Source organism: Meles meles, chromosome 10, assembly GCF_922984935.1.
Source record: "Meles meles chromosome 10, mMelMel3.1 paternal haplotype, whole genome shotgun sequence".
Lineage (NCBI taxonomy): Eukaryota > Metazoa > Chordata > Mammalia > Carnivora > Mustelidae > Meles > Meles meles.
The window spans coordinates 93,688,622-93,707,394 of NC_060075.1; the positions used below are offsets into that span (position 1 = coordinate 93,688,622).

The 18,773-nt window shown below is 43.2% G+C and overlaps 1 gene segment (V, D, J or C); it reads right to left on the reverse strand.

Moving 5' to 3' along the window:
- The window catches only part of LOC123951552, a 38,105-nt gene extending 35,904 nt beyond the window's left edge, over positions 1-2,201 (reverse strand). The window contains 1 exon segment of the C gene segment in view: positions 2,127-2,201. Coding sequence covers positions 2,127-2,201 — 75 coding nt within the window.
- Positions 2,202-18,773: the final 16,572 nt, after the last annotated feature.

The following is an 18,773-nucleotide window of genomic DNA, read 5'->3' on the forward strand; positions in this document are numbered from 1 at the left end:
ATGATCCCAGGGTCCTGGGATCGAGCTCTGCATCCGGCTCTCTGCTCAGCAGGGAGCCTGCTTCCTCCTCTCTCTCTGCCTGCCTCTCTACCTACTTGTGATCTCCTGTCTGTCAAATAAATAAATCAATAAAATCTTTAAAAAATGTTTTTTTATTTCTTCCATATATACTTTTAATATATAATATATTATATACCACTATGTAATAAGAATATACACATATATGTACATAAGTATGTATGCATTTTCAGAGGGGTCTATATATTTCTCTCAATGTTCCAGAATGTGTGCTTAGGATTCATTACAGGAAATACTCTCAATGTGCTTCCTCAGTAATGCATCCTGGGTTCACTGATTTACAAATAAATTCAGCAAGTGTGTATGGAGGCTGCACTAGAGACAAGGCTTGCGCAGACCCTGGGAAGGTCACAGACACAGAGAAAAAGGTCCTACTTGGGAGCACTTGTATCCCAGGAGCACTTGTCTTCATCTTCCTTCATTTGGCACCACACCTGGCCCTCATAGTCATGTCTATAATCTCAGTCATGTGCCCTCTCTCCATTTCAAGCCCCTTCTCATGCAGCCTGAACCACTGATATTCCCTGGAAATCTCAGGAAAGGACTGATATGTCCTGACTCTCAGGCAGAAGCTCTCCACAGGAGGGAATTAGGTCAATGAGAAGTTGCAGCAGGAAGGCTGGCATCCTGAAGGCACAGCTGGTGTCTGTCTGCTCTTTTCCCCTTGATTCTAGGACTGAGGTACCTGCCAGGGAGCACAGGGTGGAGGCTGAGGCTGAGACTGGGACTGGGGAAGAGGTTGTCCCATGGAAATGATGAGAGTCCAGAACCGAAGAAAGGTTCCTGGGGCTGACTGTCAGCCTCCTCTAATACTTGGTACATTTGCATGTGGCTTCATCAACTGCATTGTCTGGACAGTATAAAAAGAATTTCAGTAGGGGGGACAGGATGTCTCAGTGCTGCCTATTTCTTGTTCTCATCATATTGCTTCTAAGCATGTGTTTTAAGAGACCAAGTACATCTGATACATCAGATACCCAAAGCCTGATTCTTTTTTTTTTTTTTTTTTGGTACCAATAAATCACTTTTTTTGGTAGGTACAGCATTGGGTAATTATCCTTTTTTCTACTGTGAATATAGATATAGATATTTCTGGTTGTAACATTTAGGTTACTAACTGGAAAGAGAGAGAGCGAGGCAGAGATATAGACACAGATATGTAGATAGAGACGGATATGGAGACAGACACTGACAGATATGTAGACGCAGGTATAACTAGTATAGATAGAAATATTGCAAATGTGTGTCAAGGAAGACTTTTCCAAATTAATTGTCCCAATTATTTCATGGTAAAGAGTAGAGACAGAAGTGAAATTTAAAAGAAATACTGATGATAATACTTAGTCCTCCTCTAGGCTGTATGCTTAGTTCTTGGATTTCCCATCTCTTAATCTCAAAGCAGTTACTGGGGAGGGAGCCTCTCCTCCACAGAAGACAACTGGAGATGCTCCAGCAGATCTCCTCTGACTCCACAGTCCGGGACCCATGGAGTCTATGCGAACACTAACTTTTGTTGTTGTTGCTGTTTTACTGTATTGCTCATGATGGTCAGATTTCCTCAAGGCTTTAAATTGTAAAATATGGCTCCTAAATTCAACCAATAGTATTTTTATTCGTTTTTTGACAATACTTTTTTGTAAATTATTTCATTTTTTTCGAGTCAGAAAGCCTCACAGATTAAGTTTTTTAAAACGCTGTATCTTGTCTACATAACTCTATGTAGTTTCTACCTTCTGAACAGTCTCTTAGCACAGAAGTTTCCTTTTTTTCAGTAAATAAAAAAAATCACAGCCTTTGCAGAATAATTAGAAAAAGTCACTTTTTCTCCCGGTTGGCACAGTACTGCTCAGGGTATGGGGGGGGGCATGGGATGGATTTTGGCCCCCATGGTGTCCCTCCCTTAGACTATATGAGCAGGGCACTCTAGTAACACCAAACAGAGGCTGCAACTCCAGGTTCCTATTGGGGAAGGAAGTGTCATTATTGTTGAAAACACACACATGTCATTTCTTCCTCATTCTGATTTTGGAGGGAGATGCTAACCTTACCCATTGAAAATAGTGTCCCCTGGTTTGGAACAGCTTCTCTAAAGTTAGGTCAATCTCCTTTGGCACATTCCTCATCGTTTCTGTTTCTCTGTCTGTCCTGCTCATTCTCATGATGACATCACTATGCATGGGGAGAGAGTTCGTTCTTCCACTCTTCCTCCCACCCTCTTCCAGCCCTTTGTCCGTCTGGTCTTTAGGACTGGTCTCTTCATCAGAACCTTCTTGTGCAATAAGCAGCCCTGAACCCACCTCCACTGACTCACACCATGCCACGGAATGTAAAGTTTCCACCCTGCAGATTCTGTACTTTTTGAAGCATCAATTCTTTCTGCCATTAAATAAGAGCATTTGTAGGATTTTTATCGTGTTCGTACAATTTCCTCCACGGACTGAACATCAAGCATATTGTCTGGCAGCTAAATGGATGGAATTCCATTTTGTTCATTGCCAGCACCTTCATTATGAGCTTTTTACAACTACTGAAAATCTCTGAACACCTTACTTGTCTCTGAGATAATCACACCATTTCAACATAATAGTCCATAACAAGGAATGCAAGTCAATGGGAAATTACGTCAAACCAGACATTTAGGACAGGGTTAGTGACATCTGTGGGGGGTACATTGATATCCATCAGACTCCCTTTCCTCGTTCCTCAAATACTGAGGCATTACATAACAAGAAGTATATAAACTGCTTAATACAATGCCTACCTAGTACATAAGGTGTTTTCACTGAAAAATAGCTATTATTAACATCCTATCAGAATATTATGTTTATTAAATTTCATAAAGAACTTAACTCTTTTTCTTTGAATGAAAATGGAAAGAATCAAAGAAATTTATTGACCTATGGATTACAAATACTGATTCTACCACTTCCAGAATAAAACTAGATTTTTGGTAACTGTTTGGTAACTTCAATTTAAAAGTTAAAAAAGGAAACCAAAGGGACAGAACTCACAGTAGATAGGAATGATCAGTTTGTGATCGAACATTTAAATGTTAACTCATACATGACAGAAAGGTAGATGAAGGAAGGACAGAAAAGATACATCCATTATAACCAATGTAAGAAGCTGGACTTTTGTTGACATATTGAAAGTGGCAGGAATTTCTCTACTTTCTTTTTGTAAGAGTAAGGATTGGTTCACTACTGTACACGTGTATATTGTATTAAAGAACATCAAGAACACTGAATTGAATTCATCATAATACTGGTTCATAAAGCCCTGTAATCATTTATTGACACAGAGATAGAGATCGCTTTATCTACTTAGGTGATGATGACTTACCTAATAACTTGACAAATCCCTCAGAATCCCTCATTTAACTGAAGAACAAAAGCATTAAAAATAATCTATACATTCCTCTCTATTAAGCTAGTCAACTAGAAGCAAACATTTAATGATAATTTCTCAATACTTGTCTAGTTTCCTGTTTTCTTACTGAGGGAACAGGGCACATCCTGTTCTGTTAAAGATGGGACTTTGGGGGGTGCCTGGGTGGCTCAGTGGGTTAAAGCCTCTGCCTTCAGCTCAGGTCATGGTCCCAGGGTCCTGGGATCGAGCCCCGCATCAGGCTCTCTGCTCAACGGGGAGCGTGCTTCCCTTTCTCTCTCTCTGCCTGCCTCTCTGCCTACCTGTGATCTGTCTGTCAAATAAATAAATAAAATCTTAAAAAAAAAAAAAGATGGGACTTTGGTGGCTTTATGGAAGGAGAAATGAAAGTAACTAGGTAAAATCTCCCAACTCTGCACTTTGTTATTTGAGGGCAAATACAACCCAGTTATTTGACTACTACTTGATTTTTATTCTTTTGCTCCTCCACGTGGACAGTGGACCTCTCTTTACCTTGCTCTGGGCATTATGAGGTGGACCTTCAGGGTCTGCACAGATGGGTTTCCTTATTCTCTGGTTGCTGTTTGGGAGCAGCCAGTGGGAGCATCAGAAAGAAACTGGGAAGTGAAATAAAGTGAGGTCTGGGCTCCCTCCCTGAAGGGGGCCTGCATTCTCACAGGGGCCAACATATAGTGCCAACTCCCGCCATACCCAGAGGTTCATGCTCAGAAACAAGCGGTGCATGTGGGAGAAGTCATTCCCTTTTATACCAACTAACCCACTGGAGGGATTTGTTTCTTTTTCTCAGGGCCCACTGGCTTGGAATTCTAGTGTCCAAGAAGAAATGCTTTTGTCAGGTGACATGCAGATGGTTTTTTTAGCTTCAGTTTCCATTGACTAACTTTCCATTTGAAAACAGAACAAAGATTCCCATGACTGTTTCCACAAAGGTTAAGGATCCTGGGGCACAGAGCAATTGGGGGGGGGGGGGCGGTGGAGCATTAATCCTGAGGATGAAAAGTGGAAATTTCACAGAATCCATCCTTTGTGCCCCTCAGCATCCATACTGTTAATTTGCCTGGGGGAGAAATCCATGCCCCCACAGCAGGAGACACACAGGGTCATAATTGAAAGTATATCTTCCTCTCTGTCTCCAGATGAATACATGAGGTTGATTTTCTAGCAACCTTCTATGAAAGGCTTTCAGACAATAAAACTGGGAAACAAATTTGTGGAACAAAACTATGGTTGTGTACAATTCTGCTTCAGAGGGTCTCATTCTCTCATCTGCAAGTAGACAAAAGAGATGTAAAAAAACGAGGAAATGAAAATGCAGTGCTAATAGGAAGACTTAGTATTGGTGTCACTGTCTATACCTGGTATCTGCTCTGCAGAGAGGAAAAGAAACACTCAGGCCAGGAAGGTACACTGAGCTCTCTAAGCATGAACTTTGTCTCTAACTTGGCACATGGAATCAGTAGGAATTAGCAAAGAAAAAAGATTTTGTTTTGTAAATGAAGCAAAGTTTGAAGGAGAAGAGCAGAAAAAGAGTGGTTAAGACAAAGGCTATTCCACATATTTCTAACCATCAGATGTCACGTGGTATGCCTAAGTGCTCAATAACGTAAGAATTTTAACATTAAGTAACATGTGAATTCTGTTTAACAGTAAATTTAAAAATAAAAATAAAAAGCCATACAGGTTTTTCTGAATCAATGTATGAGTGACATAGTAAAAGCTCTCCTGTTCCCAATGTTTATAAGTGACATCTCCAAGTTGTAACTTTTCCTCTACCCAAAACTGTGTTCCTGAACCCATTCTGGGGAGTGAAACATAAAGAACATCCAACACAAAACAGTCAACATAGATCTCCAGGTGTGCACAGAAATTTTCAGAATTGTGATTTTTAGAAGATGACTCTGATGTAACAGACATGAATTTTTCCACAGTACTAATGTGTATGATCAGTTGGTAATGGATAATAGAACTATGGAAATTATGATTTTATGGGGCTCCTGGGTGGCTCAGTGGGTTAAAGCCTCTGCCTTTGGCTCAGGTCATGATCCAGGGTCCTGGTCTCCGCTCAGCAGAGAGCCTGCTTCCCTTCCTCTCTGCCTGCATCTCTTCCTCCTTGTGATCTCTGTCAAATAAATAAATAAATAAAAATCTAAAAAAAAGAGAAACTATGATTTTATGAGATGTTCTTAGACATCATTCAGCATTAATTTCATAATATAATGCTGCTTCTATTAGTCAAAATCAGTGTCTCACCCACCTCAAAAATGAAATAAATGAGTTGAGCCCAAATAATCAGGATATTTCAAGCATCCATCTATGCAAAATCCCCCACCCATGAGGTAATGTGAATCCTTCTCTAATAGTCAAAACGACGGTTTCAGTTCAGCAGACATCAATGGAGTCACTACCGTATTTGGTCCTGTACATTCTAATAAGATGCTTTCAGTGTTGTTAGAATCAGCCATTTAAACAACCATTTAATTAACAACCATTTACTTAGGATAGGAGGTATTGTCTTTACTGTGTGTGGCCAAAGTGTCCTTGGTGAAGCTTAACTTATCCACAAGGAGAAGGGCAGCTAGAGGAAATGACTCTAAATATGACTTGTTTTTCCCTCCACATAGGGGTTGTTTGCTCCACGCACGGGACCACGCTCTTTTTAGATTGTAACTCAAAGACACTATGGACCCATGTTGAAAACTGAGATTTACATTGACCTGGGATGACTTCTCTGACAGTGTCTTCATATTTAGCTAATTTCTTTCTAATACTCAGGTCTCAGAGTCACTCCCCTATGGAGTCAGGCACTGAGAAGAAAGGGTTCAGTGATATTAGGATATGGGGAAGACAAATGAAGGAATATCCCCGAAACAGAGCAAAAGTAAGTTTCTGTCCCTCCCCCTCCTCCACCTCCTGCACATGGTGGAGGTCTTCGTCTTGACCCAGGCTTCATTAGAGGAAAGGGGCATTGGCCTTTTTCACAAACAGGCACGTGTTAAATATAAATCTCCTAGTGCAAAAACTCAGGGAGACAGATGAGGAGTTAATGAATCTGAGGGACTAATTACCTACAAACATTTTGGGCTCTCCTTTCAGCAATCATGTTGACCAGTGATATTTAGTTGTACATAAAATTTGAATTTTCAATTGAAAAGGCATTTAATTCAGTTTAGACTTCCTCAGAGAGGTTTTTCTTTTCTCCCACATATGGCAGCAAGTGTTTTCCTGTTTGGGACTGGAGGATCAGTAATATAGTATCTCTTTTCTTTATTTTCCCTCAAGAAGTTGACAAATTTTATAAGAATTTAGTAAACATCGTGATATCTTATTGGTATAATTTTGCTTTATTACAGAGTATCAACCCCATTACTGTGGTAGTTAAACTTCCTCCCTGTAGAGATGACAGAACAGAAGTCCAAGGAATACGGCCCCTAAATCCCATATGGAGTAACATTCAAAGAGAATTGGAAGTGAGGGCCCTGGGTCTCATCCAGGCTGTTGCATCAACCTGCCTGAGGATCATGTCCCCCCACATGAGTTGAGCACCAGGTACGCCAGTGCATGAGGATGCTGAGAAGTTAGTCCTACCAACTGTTTGCTGTGCTTTGCTCACTGAGTCTCTACTGCAAAGTAATAAGCAGTGGGCGGGACAGCAGTTTGAAAACGGAATCAAGAGTCGACTTCCTGTTTCAGTTTTCAATCATTTTATGGTAAGTCTCTCTCTGAAATGTTTTGCACAATATTTTATTCCCACATTCTTCTTTGGAGATGGCCAGAATCTTCAATCGCCAGCCTGTCACAGCTCCGCTCAGTAGAAATAAAGATAGTCACAATATGAGACTAATTTTCTCACGTTGCATTTAAAAAATGTTAAAGAAACAAATACAATTCTAGGATTATTTTATTTACTGTGAGATATCCAAACCAGGATTTTCCCCATTTCTAAATTGAGGGTAGTAGCATTCATCTCAAGGGCGACTTCATTACTTCAACATGTAATTAACATGGAAATTATTAAGAAGGTATTTCAGGGGCGCCTGGGTGGCTCAGTGGATTAAGCCGCTGCCTTCGGCTCAGGTCATGATCTCAGGGTCCTGAGATCGAGCCCCGCGTCGGGCTCTCTGCTCCGCAGGGAACCAGCTTCCTCCTCTCTCTCTGCCTACCTCTCTTCCTACTTGTGATCTCTCTCTCTGTCAAATAAATAAAAATAAAATCTTAAAAAAAAAGAAGGTATTTCATCTTTTTTTAATAGTTTCCAGAACACGGCTTGTATGTTCCACAAGCAGCCCATCTCAGGTTGAACTAACTATGTTTCAATTGTTCAGGAGTCACCTGTGGCTATTGGCTAGTGGCCACTGCATTGGGCAGCACAGATTCTGCTCCAAGTGCTTCAGAAACACTGCGCTGGACGACCTTCAGGGCAGTTGCTCCAGACTGGACATCTCCCTGGGTTTGCGCCCGCCTGCATGCCAGGGGCTCCTTAGCTTCCAGGGTTCTGTGCAGTGGACAAATGGAGAGGGGAGTGGGCATTAGCGAGAGTCAGGGTGCTGAGAGCTGACCCCAGGACAACCCCAGAGACCCAGAGTCATTGGAATGTGCCAGGTCTTCAATGCCCTGGGAGACAGAGAACTTTTTGCTCAGGGACCTGGTCAGTGCACAGGGCTGTGGTATTCCCAGGCAGCGCAGTAGTACACACCCTCATCACTTTTCTCCAGGTTCAGCACTGACAGTTTATAGCTGCCCTTGACCTTCTTGACATAGACTTTGTCTGCTTTCATGGGAAAATCACGTAGCACAAGGGATCTGGACATGTCTAGGTAGAGGATCCTCTTCGGTTCCGTACCCTCCTGGTGGCGGTACCAGTGGATGTAGCTGACCCTGGTGTCCACTTTGCAATCCAGAGGATGTGAACTGCCCACGCGTGCCACCAACAAAGCAGTCTGACTCAGCTTGAGCCCTGCTCCACCACCTGCCAGGAAGAGAGGGAAACAGCTGTGAGACAGTGATGGCCAGAAACCTCAGGGTGTTCCCTGTCCTCTGCACCAGGGAACAAGTCAGGACTTACCAGGAAACAGGAGAGCATACAGGATGGCAAGGGAACCCAGCATGGTTCTGTCTCCCACCTGGTGGAAAGAAACCCTGGGTGAACTTCTGGCTGCACCTGCTGGGAAGAGACTGCCTGGGTGTGTTGCAGAAGACAAGTGTAGACTTAAGCCTCCGTTTCCCAGAAGCACCTGCAGTTACTAGTGAGAAAGAGGTTGGGAGGAGAGAGGGAGGGACCAGAGGGCTGGGGCAGGTCTGACCACAAGGCAGGAGGGAACATCTAGAGTTAGGCTGCTGAGAAACATTGAGGACTGTTGATACAAGGAGGGCACCAGTGATATAACAGCAATCCTTGACTGGACCTGAGCACCACACTAACAGGTTTCTGCTTCTTGTTTGACCACATCCTGAAAATCAACATTGAGATGAATGCTACTACACTCAATTTAGAAATGGGGAACTCCTGGTTGGTATTTTAAGTAACTCTTCCAAGGCTGCATGCCTACAGGGTATTAGGTGGGGATGTGAGCCAGGTCTGGCTGGAGACAAATCTCAAGTCTCCGATGGCCACTCAGTACTGACAGAGCAATGGGTATGCAGGCTGCTCCTGAGGCAGGGATAAGCACAGGGCAGAGATCCCTGCTGAAAAAGCAACAGGTCCCCTGAGCTAGCCCTGGACCATTTCTCCCAGAGGTCTCCTCAGAAGATGGAACTGCCCTAACGTGACATGACAGCTCTGCAGTCTTCGGCTAGCTAGTCGTCTCCTTTTCCTCATTGGTCAAAATGACCTCATTAGGTTGCCTGCAGAATGAACAGGAAATGTGAGCAAAGCTTGTTGCCTGTCCCAGATGCATAGAAAAAGCTCAAGAAATGTTGGGGATTGGTGTTTCATCTGAAACTGGATTGGTTGCAGTAGATGATTTCTGGGGTCCTCATAGTGTAGAATTTCAGGAAATATAATAGTCCTATAAAACCAGGTTGTGTGTGTGTGTGTGTGTGTGTGTGTGTGTGTGTGTGTGGTCAAAGGAAGAAACCTGCATTGAGCCAGGGGTCAGAGGAGACCAGGGGGCAGGACCTGTGAGATCCAGTGTGAGATCCTTAGAAATGGTAAAGGCAGGGCCTCAGGAAGGGTCAGCTGAGAAAGGCATCTGAAATGAAGTTTCCAGAGGTAAAGGTAGTAAAGTAAGTACAAGTTTCCTTGCCTGTTATCTAAAGTAGAGGAGGACCTCCTGGGTATATTTATGATAATTAGCTGTGTTAATGATAGCCTGTTAGGCTGGAAGGAGAAGCAGGAAGGGGACTTGGCTGGGGCAGGGAGGTGGGTCCTTCACACCCACTAGGAGAACCAGATCCTGAGCTCCTCCTCTGGGTAAACACTGAGAGGAACACATGCTGAGCTCTAGCCAAGATTCAAGGCTCAAGTGTCCCAAAATGCTGGCTTTGAGGTTGTGCTGAGCTGGTGAGGTGTTGACTAGAATATTCTGCTAAAAGAATAATCCAGGGCCATCATTCAGTCCCTCCACAGGTGTGTAGAGCAGCTGTGCTAAATTTTAAGTAAGGAAGAGAGTGAGAATGGTGGTGACAATGGGGATTGACAACAGGTGGAAAGAGTTTTCATATAGAAGATGAGCAGTTTGGGGGGTGAGAAAACCCATGAATTCTTCTCTTCCTGCTTTCTCTCTTTTCTAATTTTTCACCAATAAGGACATCTTCCTTTGGGGGAGAAAATCCATAACCTTCTATTCTTTTTTTTTTAATATTTTATTTATTTATTTATTTTTTCAGCGTAACAGTATTCATTGTTTTTGCACAACACCCAGTGCTCTATGCAATACGTGCCCTCCCTATTACCCACCACCTGGTTCCCCCAACCTCCCACCCCCGCCCCTTCAAAACCCTCAGGTTTTTTTTCAGAGTCCATAGTCTCTTGTGGTTCGCCTCCCCTTCCAATTTCCCTCAACTTCCTTCTCCTCTCCATCTCCCAATGTCCTCCATGTCATTTGTTATGCTCCACAAATAAGTGAAACCATATGATACTTGACTCTCACTGCTTAACTTATTTCGCTCAGCATAATCACTTCCAGTCCCGTCCATGTTGCTACAAAAGTTGGGTATTCATCCTTTCTTTTTTTTTTTTTTATAAACATATAATGTATTTTTATCCCCAGAGGTACAGGTCTGTGAATCACCAGGTTTACACACTTCACAGCACTCACGATAGCACATACCCTCCCCAATGTCCATAACCCCCTCCCCCTCTCCCAACCCCACCTCCCCCCAGCAACGCCCAGTTTGTTTTGTGAGATTAAGATTCATTTATGGTTTGTCTCCCTCCCAATCCCATCTTGTTTCACTTATTCTTCTCCTATCCCCCTAAACCCCATGTTGCATCTCCACGTCCTCATATCAGGGAGATCATATGATAGTTGTCTTTCTCCGATTGACTTATTTCACTAAGCATGATACCCTCTAGTTCCATCCACGCCGTCGCAAATGGCAAGATTTCATTTCTTTTGATGGCTGCATAGTATTCCATTGTGTATATATACCACATCTTCTGTATCCATTCATCTGTTGATGGACATCTAGATTCTTTCCATAGTTTGGCTATCGTAGACATTGCTGCTATAAACATTCGGGTACACGTGCCCCTTCAGATCCCTGCCCCAGCCAAGTCCCCTTCCTGCTTCTCCTTCCAGGCCAACAGGCTATCATTAGCATAACTGATTACCATAAATAGACAAATCTAGTTCTTGGGCAGCTGGCGGCCTAGTATTGAGCCTCTCAGATGTTGAGCTTTGGTTCCAATTTCACTGTAACACTGCAGCATCTGATACAATCCCTTAAAGTTCTCAGTCTGGCCTATTATAATATTATAATAGTCTGGCTATTGTAGACATTGCTGCTATAAACATTCGGGTACACGTGCCCCTTCGGATCACTATGTTTGTATCTTTAGGGTAAATACCCAGTAGTGCAATTGCTGGGTCATAGGGTAGTTCTATTTTCAACATTTTGAGGAACCTCCATGCTGTTTTCCAGAGTGGTTGCACCAGCTTGCCTTCCCACCAACAGTGGAGGAGGGTTCCCCTTTCTCCGCATCCTCTCCAGCATCTGTCATTTCCTGACTTGTTAATTTTAGCCATTCTGACTGGTGTGAGGTGATATCTCATTGTGGTTTTGATTTGTATTTCCCTGATGCCGAGTGACGTGGAGCACTTTTTCATGTGTCTGTTGGCCATCTGGATGTCTTCTTTGCAGAAATGTCTGTTCATGTCCTCTGCCCATTTCTTGATTGGATTGTTTGTTCTTTGGGTGTTGAGGTTGCTAAGTTCCTTATAGATTTTGGATACTAGCCCTTTATCTGATATGTCGTTTGCAAATATCTTCTCCCATTCTGTCAGTTGTCTTTTGGTTTTGTTAACTGTTTCCTTTGCTGTGCAAAAGCTTTTGATCTTGATGAGATCCCAATAGTTCATTTTTGCCTTGCTTCCCTTCCCTTGCTTTTGTCGATGTTCCTAGGAAGATGTTTCTGCGGCTGAGGTTGAAGAGGTTGCTGCCTGTGTTCTCCTCAAGGATTTTGATGGATTCCTTTCTCACATTGAGGTCCTTCATCCGTTTGGAGTCTATTTTCGTGTGTGGTGTAAGGAAGTGGTCCAGTTTCATTTTTCTGCATGTGGCTGTCCAATTTTCCCAGCACCATTTATTGAAGAGGCTGTATTTTTTCCATTGGACATTTTTTTCCTGCTTTGTCGAAGATGAGTTGACCATAGAGTTGAGGGTCTATTTCTGGGTTCTCTATTCTGTTCCCTTGATCTACGTATCTGTTTTTGTGCCAGTACCATGCTGTCTTGATGATGACAGCTTTGTAATAGAGCTTGAAGTCCGGAATTGTGATGCCACTCACTTTGGCTTACTTTTTCAATATTCCTTTGGCTATTCGAGGTCTTTTCTGGTTCCATATAAATTTGTTCCATTTCTTTGAAAAAAATGGATGGTATTTTGATAGGGATTGCATTAAATGTGTAGATTGCTTTTGGTAGCATAGACATTTTCACAATATTTATTCTTCCAATCCAGGAGCATGGAACATTTTTCCATTTCTTTGTGTCCTCCTCAATTTCTTTCATGAGTACTTTATAGTTTTCTGCATATAGATTCTTAGCCTCTTTGGTTAGGTTTATTCCTAGGTATCTTATAGTTTTGGGTACAATTGTAAATGGGATTGACTCCTTAATTTCTCTTTCTTCTGTCTTGTTGTTGGTGTACAGAAAAGCAACTGATTTCTGTGCATTGATTTTATATCCTGACATTTTACTGAATTCCTGTACAAGTTCTAGCAGTTTTGGAGTGGAGTCTTTTGGGTTTTCCAAATATAGTATCATATCATCTGTGAAGAGTGATAGTTTGACTTCTTCTTTGCCAATTTGGATGCCTTTAATTTCTTTTTGTTTTCTGATTGCTGAGGCTAGGACTTCTAGTACTATGTTGAATAGCAGTGGTGATAATGGACATCCCTGCCGTGTTCCTGACTTTAACGGAAAAGCTTCCAGTTTTTCTCCATTAAGAATGATATTTGCGGTGGGTTTTTCATAGATGGCTTTGATAATATTGAGGTATGTGCCCTCTATCCCTACACTTTGAAGAGTTTGATCAAGAAGGGATGCTGTACTTTGTCAAATGCTTTTTCAGCATCTATCGAGAGTATCATATGGTTCTTGTTCTTTCTTTTATTAATGTGTTGTATCACATTAATTCATTTACAGATGTTGAACCAACCATGCAGACCTGGAATACATCCCACTTGGTCGTGGTGAATAATCCTTTTAATATACTGTTGAATCCTATTGGCTAGTATTTTGGTGAGAATTTTTGCATCTGTGTTCATCAAGAATATTGGTCTGTAGTTTTCTTTTTTGGTGGGATCCTTGTCTGGTTTTGGGATCAAGGTGATGCTGGCCTCATAAAATGAGTTTGGAAGTTTTCCTTCCATTTCTATTTTTTGGAACAGTTTCAGGAGAATAGGAATTAGTTCTTCTTTAAATGTTTGGTAGAATTCCCCTGGGAAGCCGGCAGGCCCCGGGCTTTTGTTTGTTTGGAGATTTTTGATGACTGTTTCAATCTCCTTACTGGTCATGGGCCTGTTCAGGTTTTCTATTTCTTCCTGGTTCAGTTGTGGTAGTTTATATTTCTCTAGGAATGCATCCATTTCTTCCAGATTGTCCAATTTGTTGGCGTTGAGTAGCTCATAGTATGTTCTTATAATTGTCTGTATTTCTTTGGTGTTAGTTGTGATCTCTCCTCTTTCATTCATGATTTTATTTATTTGGGTCCTTTCTCTTTTCTTTTTGATAAGTCTGTACAGGGTTTTATCAATCTTATTGATTCTTTCAAAGAACCAGCTCCTAGTTTCATTGATTTTTTTCTATTGTTTTTTTTTTTTTTTGGTTTCTATTTCATAGCCTTCTATTCTTATATGAAAATAAATTTTATGTCACATTGTCAACTCCAGGACTCTGTTTCTCTCAATTACTGTTCCCATTTGTCTTCAAACACTGCTGACATTAAAGGCTCACTCAACACCTGTTGGCTATGAGCAGTCTTTGTTCCTGCCAAACCTCCAGCAAAATGGTCTCCTGGGTGAGACAAATGACAAAAGTGAAACAATTCAGCCTGTAGGGTGTGGTGCCCTTTCCTCAAAGGAGAACAATCCATGGGTTGGGGAGCTCAGAGTCTCACAAGCAGGGGAGCACTCTGCCCCAGGGGTTTTGGGTAAGAAGGAGTTTTATAGACACTAAGATGCAGTAAAGGGAAGAATAGCAGGTCAGTCAGGGGATGAGATAGTGCTTGGCTTAGGTTGATTGGCTGGGGTTGCATATTTGATCTTACTTAGAACAGGGGAATCATTGCAGATTCCTGGTGTTTGGTGCCTGCCTAGTTGGGATATACCGTGTTTTTGGTCAAGAGCAGCATGTACAGGGACAGGGAAGTTACCTAAGTTTTGGTTTGCTGACTCGGCACCACACGCAGGAATGGATCCATCCTGGGTCTGGAAATGCATTTCAACAGGTGACAATTGTGTCCCTCTACTTATTTTCTTGCTGTGCTACATTGTGCTCTTATGGAAGTGGTGCTGAAAAGTCATATTGTGAAAAGATGTGCATATTTTATAAAAATAATAAGGGAAACTTTTGAGCAAGACACAAAGGGTAGCCAAGACTTCACTCCACACTAATGTAGAGAGTGGAGGGTCCTCAGCAAGACCCTGTGTTTTCCAGGAAGAGAGAAATCAGGTGGCTCTTGCGGGAGCAACTCTTCCTGTCCCCCCAGGTCATCCTGCTGCTGCTATGAATGAAACTGCTCTGATGCCCCCAGACTTCAGGTCCAGGGGAGAGACAGGGGGTCAGAGCAGGTGTGGACTCATCAGACCCTGTGCAAAGAGCCAGGTGCTGAAGCTTGGTCATTTCATTGAAACTCTGAGAGGCTGGCATGCTTTCCCTGACCAGGGACAACTCTCTTCTGACCCTGGGAGAATGTGAGATCTAATCCAGTTTGACTACTTCACTAGGTCACAGGGAATAAATTGGATGTACATGCAATGTCCTATCTTAATGAGCACAAAGAGCTTAAAAACCCAAAACAGGAAAGCCATTGGTATGTTGTCTGCAGGGAACAGCAGGTTCAGACTGACTCCATGTGCCTGGGAGCCTTCCAGACCTGCTGACCTCGGGAATGTTCAGCCATGAGGCTCAGCCTGGGAGCCCAGCTCCCTCCACAGCCCACGATGTCATCTGGTCAATGATGTGCTGAGGAAGGACGTCCTTCTTAGTTCAGAGCTGCCAAATGGGACACTTGGGAGAGTCTGAATGATACCTCCTAACTCTGGGAGGGTTTATTGCATTGACAAGGATAGAATGACAGCTCCAGTCCAAGCCCTGCCACCTGGAGGATGTGTGTCCTTGGTCAAATCCCTGTAAATGGGAATAATAATGCTCATTCTCTAGACACCATCCACCATGGGCCAAGGATTGGGCTGAGTTAGTTGCTTTGTAAATAAACATTATCAGCCAGTCCGAAGTACGATGTGATTCTTATAACCACTTGCATCTTATAATAACATGCCAACATAGTTATAACAACCAGATTTGGCAGATCAGCTCATTGGAATCTTAAAATATTTCATCACATAAAGTAATGTCACATAAGTAATGGAGCCTTGATTTAAACACAAGACTAACAAATGCAAAACCTGTGACAGCATCCATTCTACACATTTAGAATTATATATATATAATTCTATATATTTTATATATATATATACACACACACACACAGAGAGAGAGAGAGAGTTACGTTTAAGCTCTAAAGATTAAGAGTAAGTAAGGTCATGAGAAAAATTTCAGAGAGGTTTGCAGAACTTAGGATGTCTCTCACATGTCAAGGGAGCAAAGAGCAGAAGCTGTTCTTGAAGAGCAGTCATTCCGGTAACCGTACTGGACCTCAGAACACAGCAGGAATTCTTCTAGCACTGGTGCAGTAATAGTTGCTTGCCTTTTAGAGAGAGTAATTTTTTTTAAAGTTCGTAACAGTAAGCATTGATCCATTAAATAACGTCAAATACACTTTATTGAATGCGATACATGGTACATATGGGTTCCTTCCTTGCAAGTCTAAAGTAGGTGTAATTCATCCCGTTCTGAAGATGACAGGGTCTTCGGGAGGTTGAGTAGCCCCACTAAGAAGAGCTTACCGAGAACTGCAAGTCAGCCAGGTTAATAGGTTCCTGAAGCATGTGCGCTATGTAACCTGCTTGATGTTTTTCACTCAGATATTATTTTATGTTCTCTGAGTTGTTGCTTTGAATGCAAATTGTGATCTTATTACGTTTTTCATTTGTTTTAAATAATGTGCTTCCCTCTTAAGAACTGCGTCCTTTTACTTATTACTTATACTGACTTCTACCACCCCCTCCTGGCCATTGCAGGGATGTCCTCCACCTGATCATCTTCCTATTGCTCACCAGTAAGTGAAGTCTATTACAGCAAAGAGTCACTTAGTGAGTGGAAGGGCCCGGAAATACAAAGCAGGAAACCTGTTTTTTCCAACTGTGTACTAGTGTGAGTGGTAGTTTTCTCTGAGTGGATCGTCCTTGCAGTGCCCCCATTTCCCTAGCCTCAAATGAGAAAATAGACTGAGAGGCTTGGTGTCATACATACCTGTAAAAACTACAGAGATTTGCCTGTGGATATGCATATTTACATTCATATACATGGAACAGCTTTCCTGTCAATCCTTGTCTGTCCATCTGTCTGTCCCCCCCAGTTCATTGCTCCTCGGTGCTGCTCTTGGTGCCCCTGGTTGCAGCCACTGCATTAATTTATCCACCGACAGTGACAGACACTCGTGCTGCTGCCCAGACTGGCTGTCAGCAGCAAGATTGTCCCTGACAGCTCAGGGGCTTTGTACACTGGGAGTCCCCTGATCCCCATGCTGTCAGTAAGTCTACTGTTGACATCACTCTGACCAGGTGTCATGTTATTGGGAATCTTAGCTGGGGAATAGAGGGTTAAAGCCCTGTGGGATGATTTCTGGGCTCCCCAACAAATAGGGGAGCCCTACCCCTGCATTTCAGGGGTCCCTTCTGTGGGGACACTACCTTTTCATGCTGGACCTTGTGGGGGACAAAACTTAGTTTGCCAGCACACTAACCTGCAGGAACCTGGGAGGAGGGAGAGCACCAGAAGTCAGGGAGGGATGGGGCACCACGGAGAAGCCCACATTGGCCTGGTGCGTGTTCAAGGGCCGTAGACAGAGTGATGTGTGTAGGAGCCGGGCCTGGCAGAGCTTTTTCAGACATTAAGAGCTTCTGGCTCAGACAGGTGTCTTTTGGGAACAGGTACCTTCCCAATGTCAAATGTCTAATTCCAATGGTGCTGGATTATGTGTCTGTCAGCTGACCACAGCTGTGACCAGTGCCTTTTACTCCCAAAGTGATCCTGTCACAGGTCCAGCCTCCCAAATGTTCTGTACCATCACTGTCTATAATGGTGAAGCCTCGTTTTCCAGTGTGAGCTCCTGGAGATTGCAATTCTCTCTCCTGGTCACAACTGTCCTTCCAGGTTTTCCTCAGGGGCTTTCAGCTGTGTTTCCCCATCATTTCATTCTATACTCAGGGGGGGTGTGGTGGATCTCAGGTCTCCATCCTTCAGCGGCCCCAGCAGAAATCCAGAACAGATAGAGAACAGGATGAGGAGAGAACGTGGCTCCTCTCTGAAGCTGTCAGGCCAGGATTCCCTAGAAGACAGTGTGAGCTCTGGGGAAAAGGACATTCCAACACCAGAAACAGCCAGCACTTCTCTGTCCCTGTGATCCCAGTCCTAGGACACTTAGCACTCTGTGCATCTTCAAAGACCTGTTCCTCAGGGACAGAGAGATGGAAGCCAGGAAGGCTGAGCTGAGACAGCAACTGTAAGAGTCAGTGATCCTCCAGAGTCTCCTGTGGCTTCCATAAAGCAGGCAGTGGCTTTGTGGGGCCACCATCAGCACAGGTGGTGTCTGGAGGGGACAAGTGGTAGGTGAGGGAGGAACATGAAGGGAGGAGGGAGACATCCAGCCAGACAAATGCTCAGTCACCTTGGGCCTCGCCCATATTCCTGTGAGTAACAGAGGGATTCCTAGTGCTATGGGATCCTGAGCCCTGACAGGCTGTTATCATCACCTGTGGGCTTTGAGACACCTGGACATAGACTAGGAAGCCCCAGGATGGACTGAGCTGCATGGCTCATTACTGGACTGTAATTCTTCTCTGCATGATGGCCTGAGTGGAAGCCCAGGGGCCACCCCCACCTTCTTGCTGGTGACATGATCAAGGCTCAATGCAGAGACCCAGGCCATTTCCACACATGCTGTGGTTATGCCTGTCTGCATCTGGCTCAGTTTGCCCTGCTTAATAGGAAAAGAAGGTCTCATGTCCTAGAGAATCTTAAGCGTGGTTATAACCTCAAGGTACATTGAAGGAAAATTACCTTGTAAATGGTTTTAATTTGGGTCATCTCGTCTATAGGGCAGAAATCTACAAACACAGAATTATTATTGAAGAGTAATTGTAAATCACCAGACTCAGATCAAGGTAAATCTTCTATTCTGCACTCTGTTTTTCTGTGAAAACCTGTCCTGGAGCAGCGGCAGAGAAAACTAATGGAAATTGCCTCTATAATCGTGTGTAAACATCAAATTGAGCTTGGCTG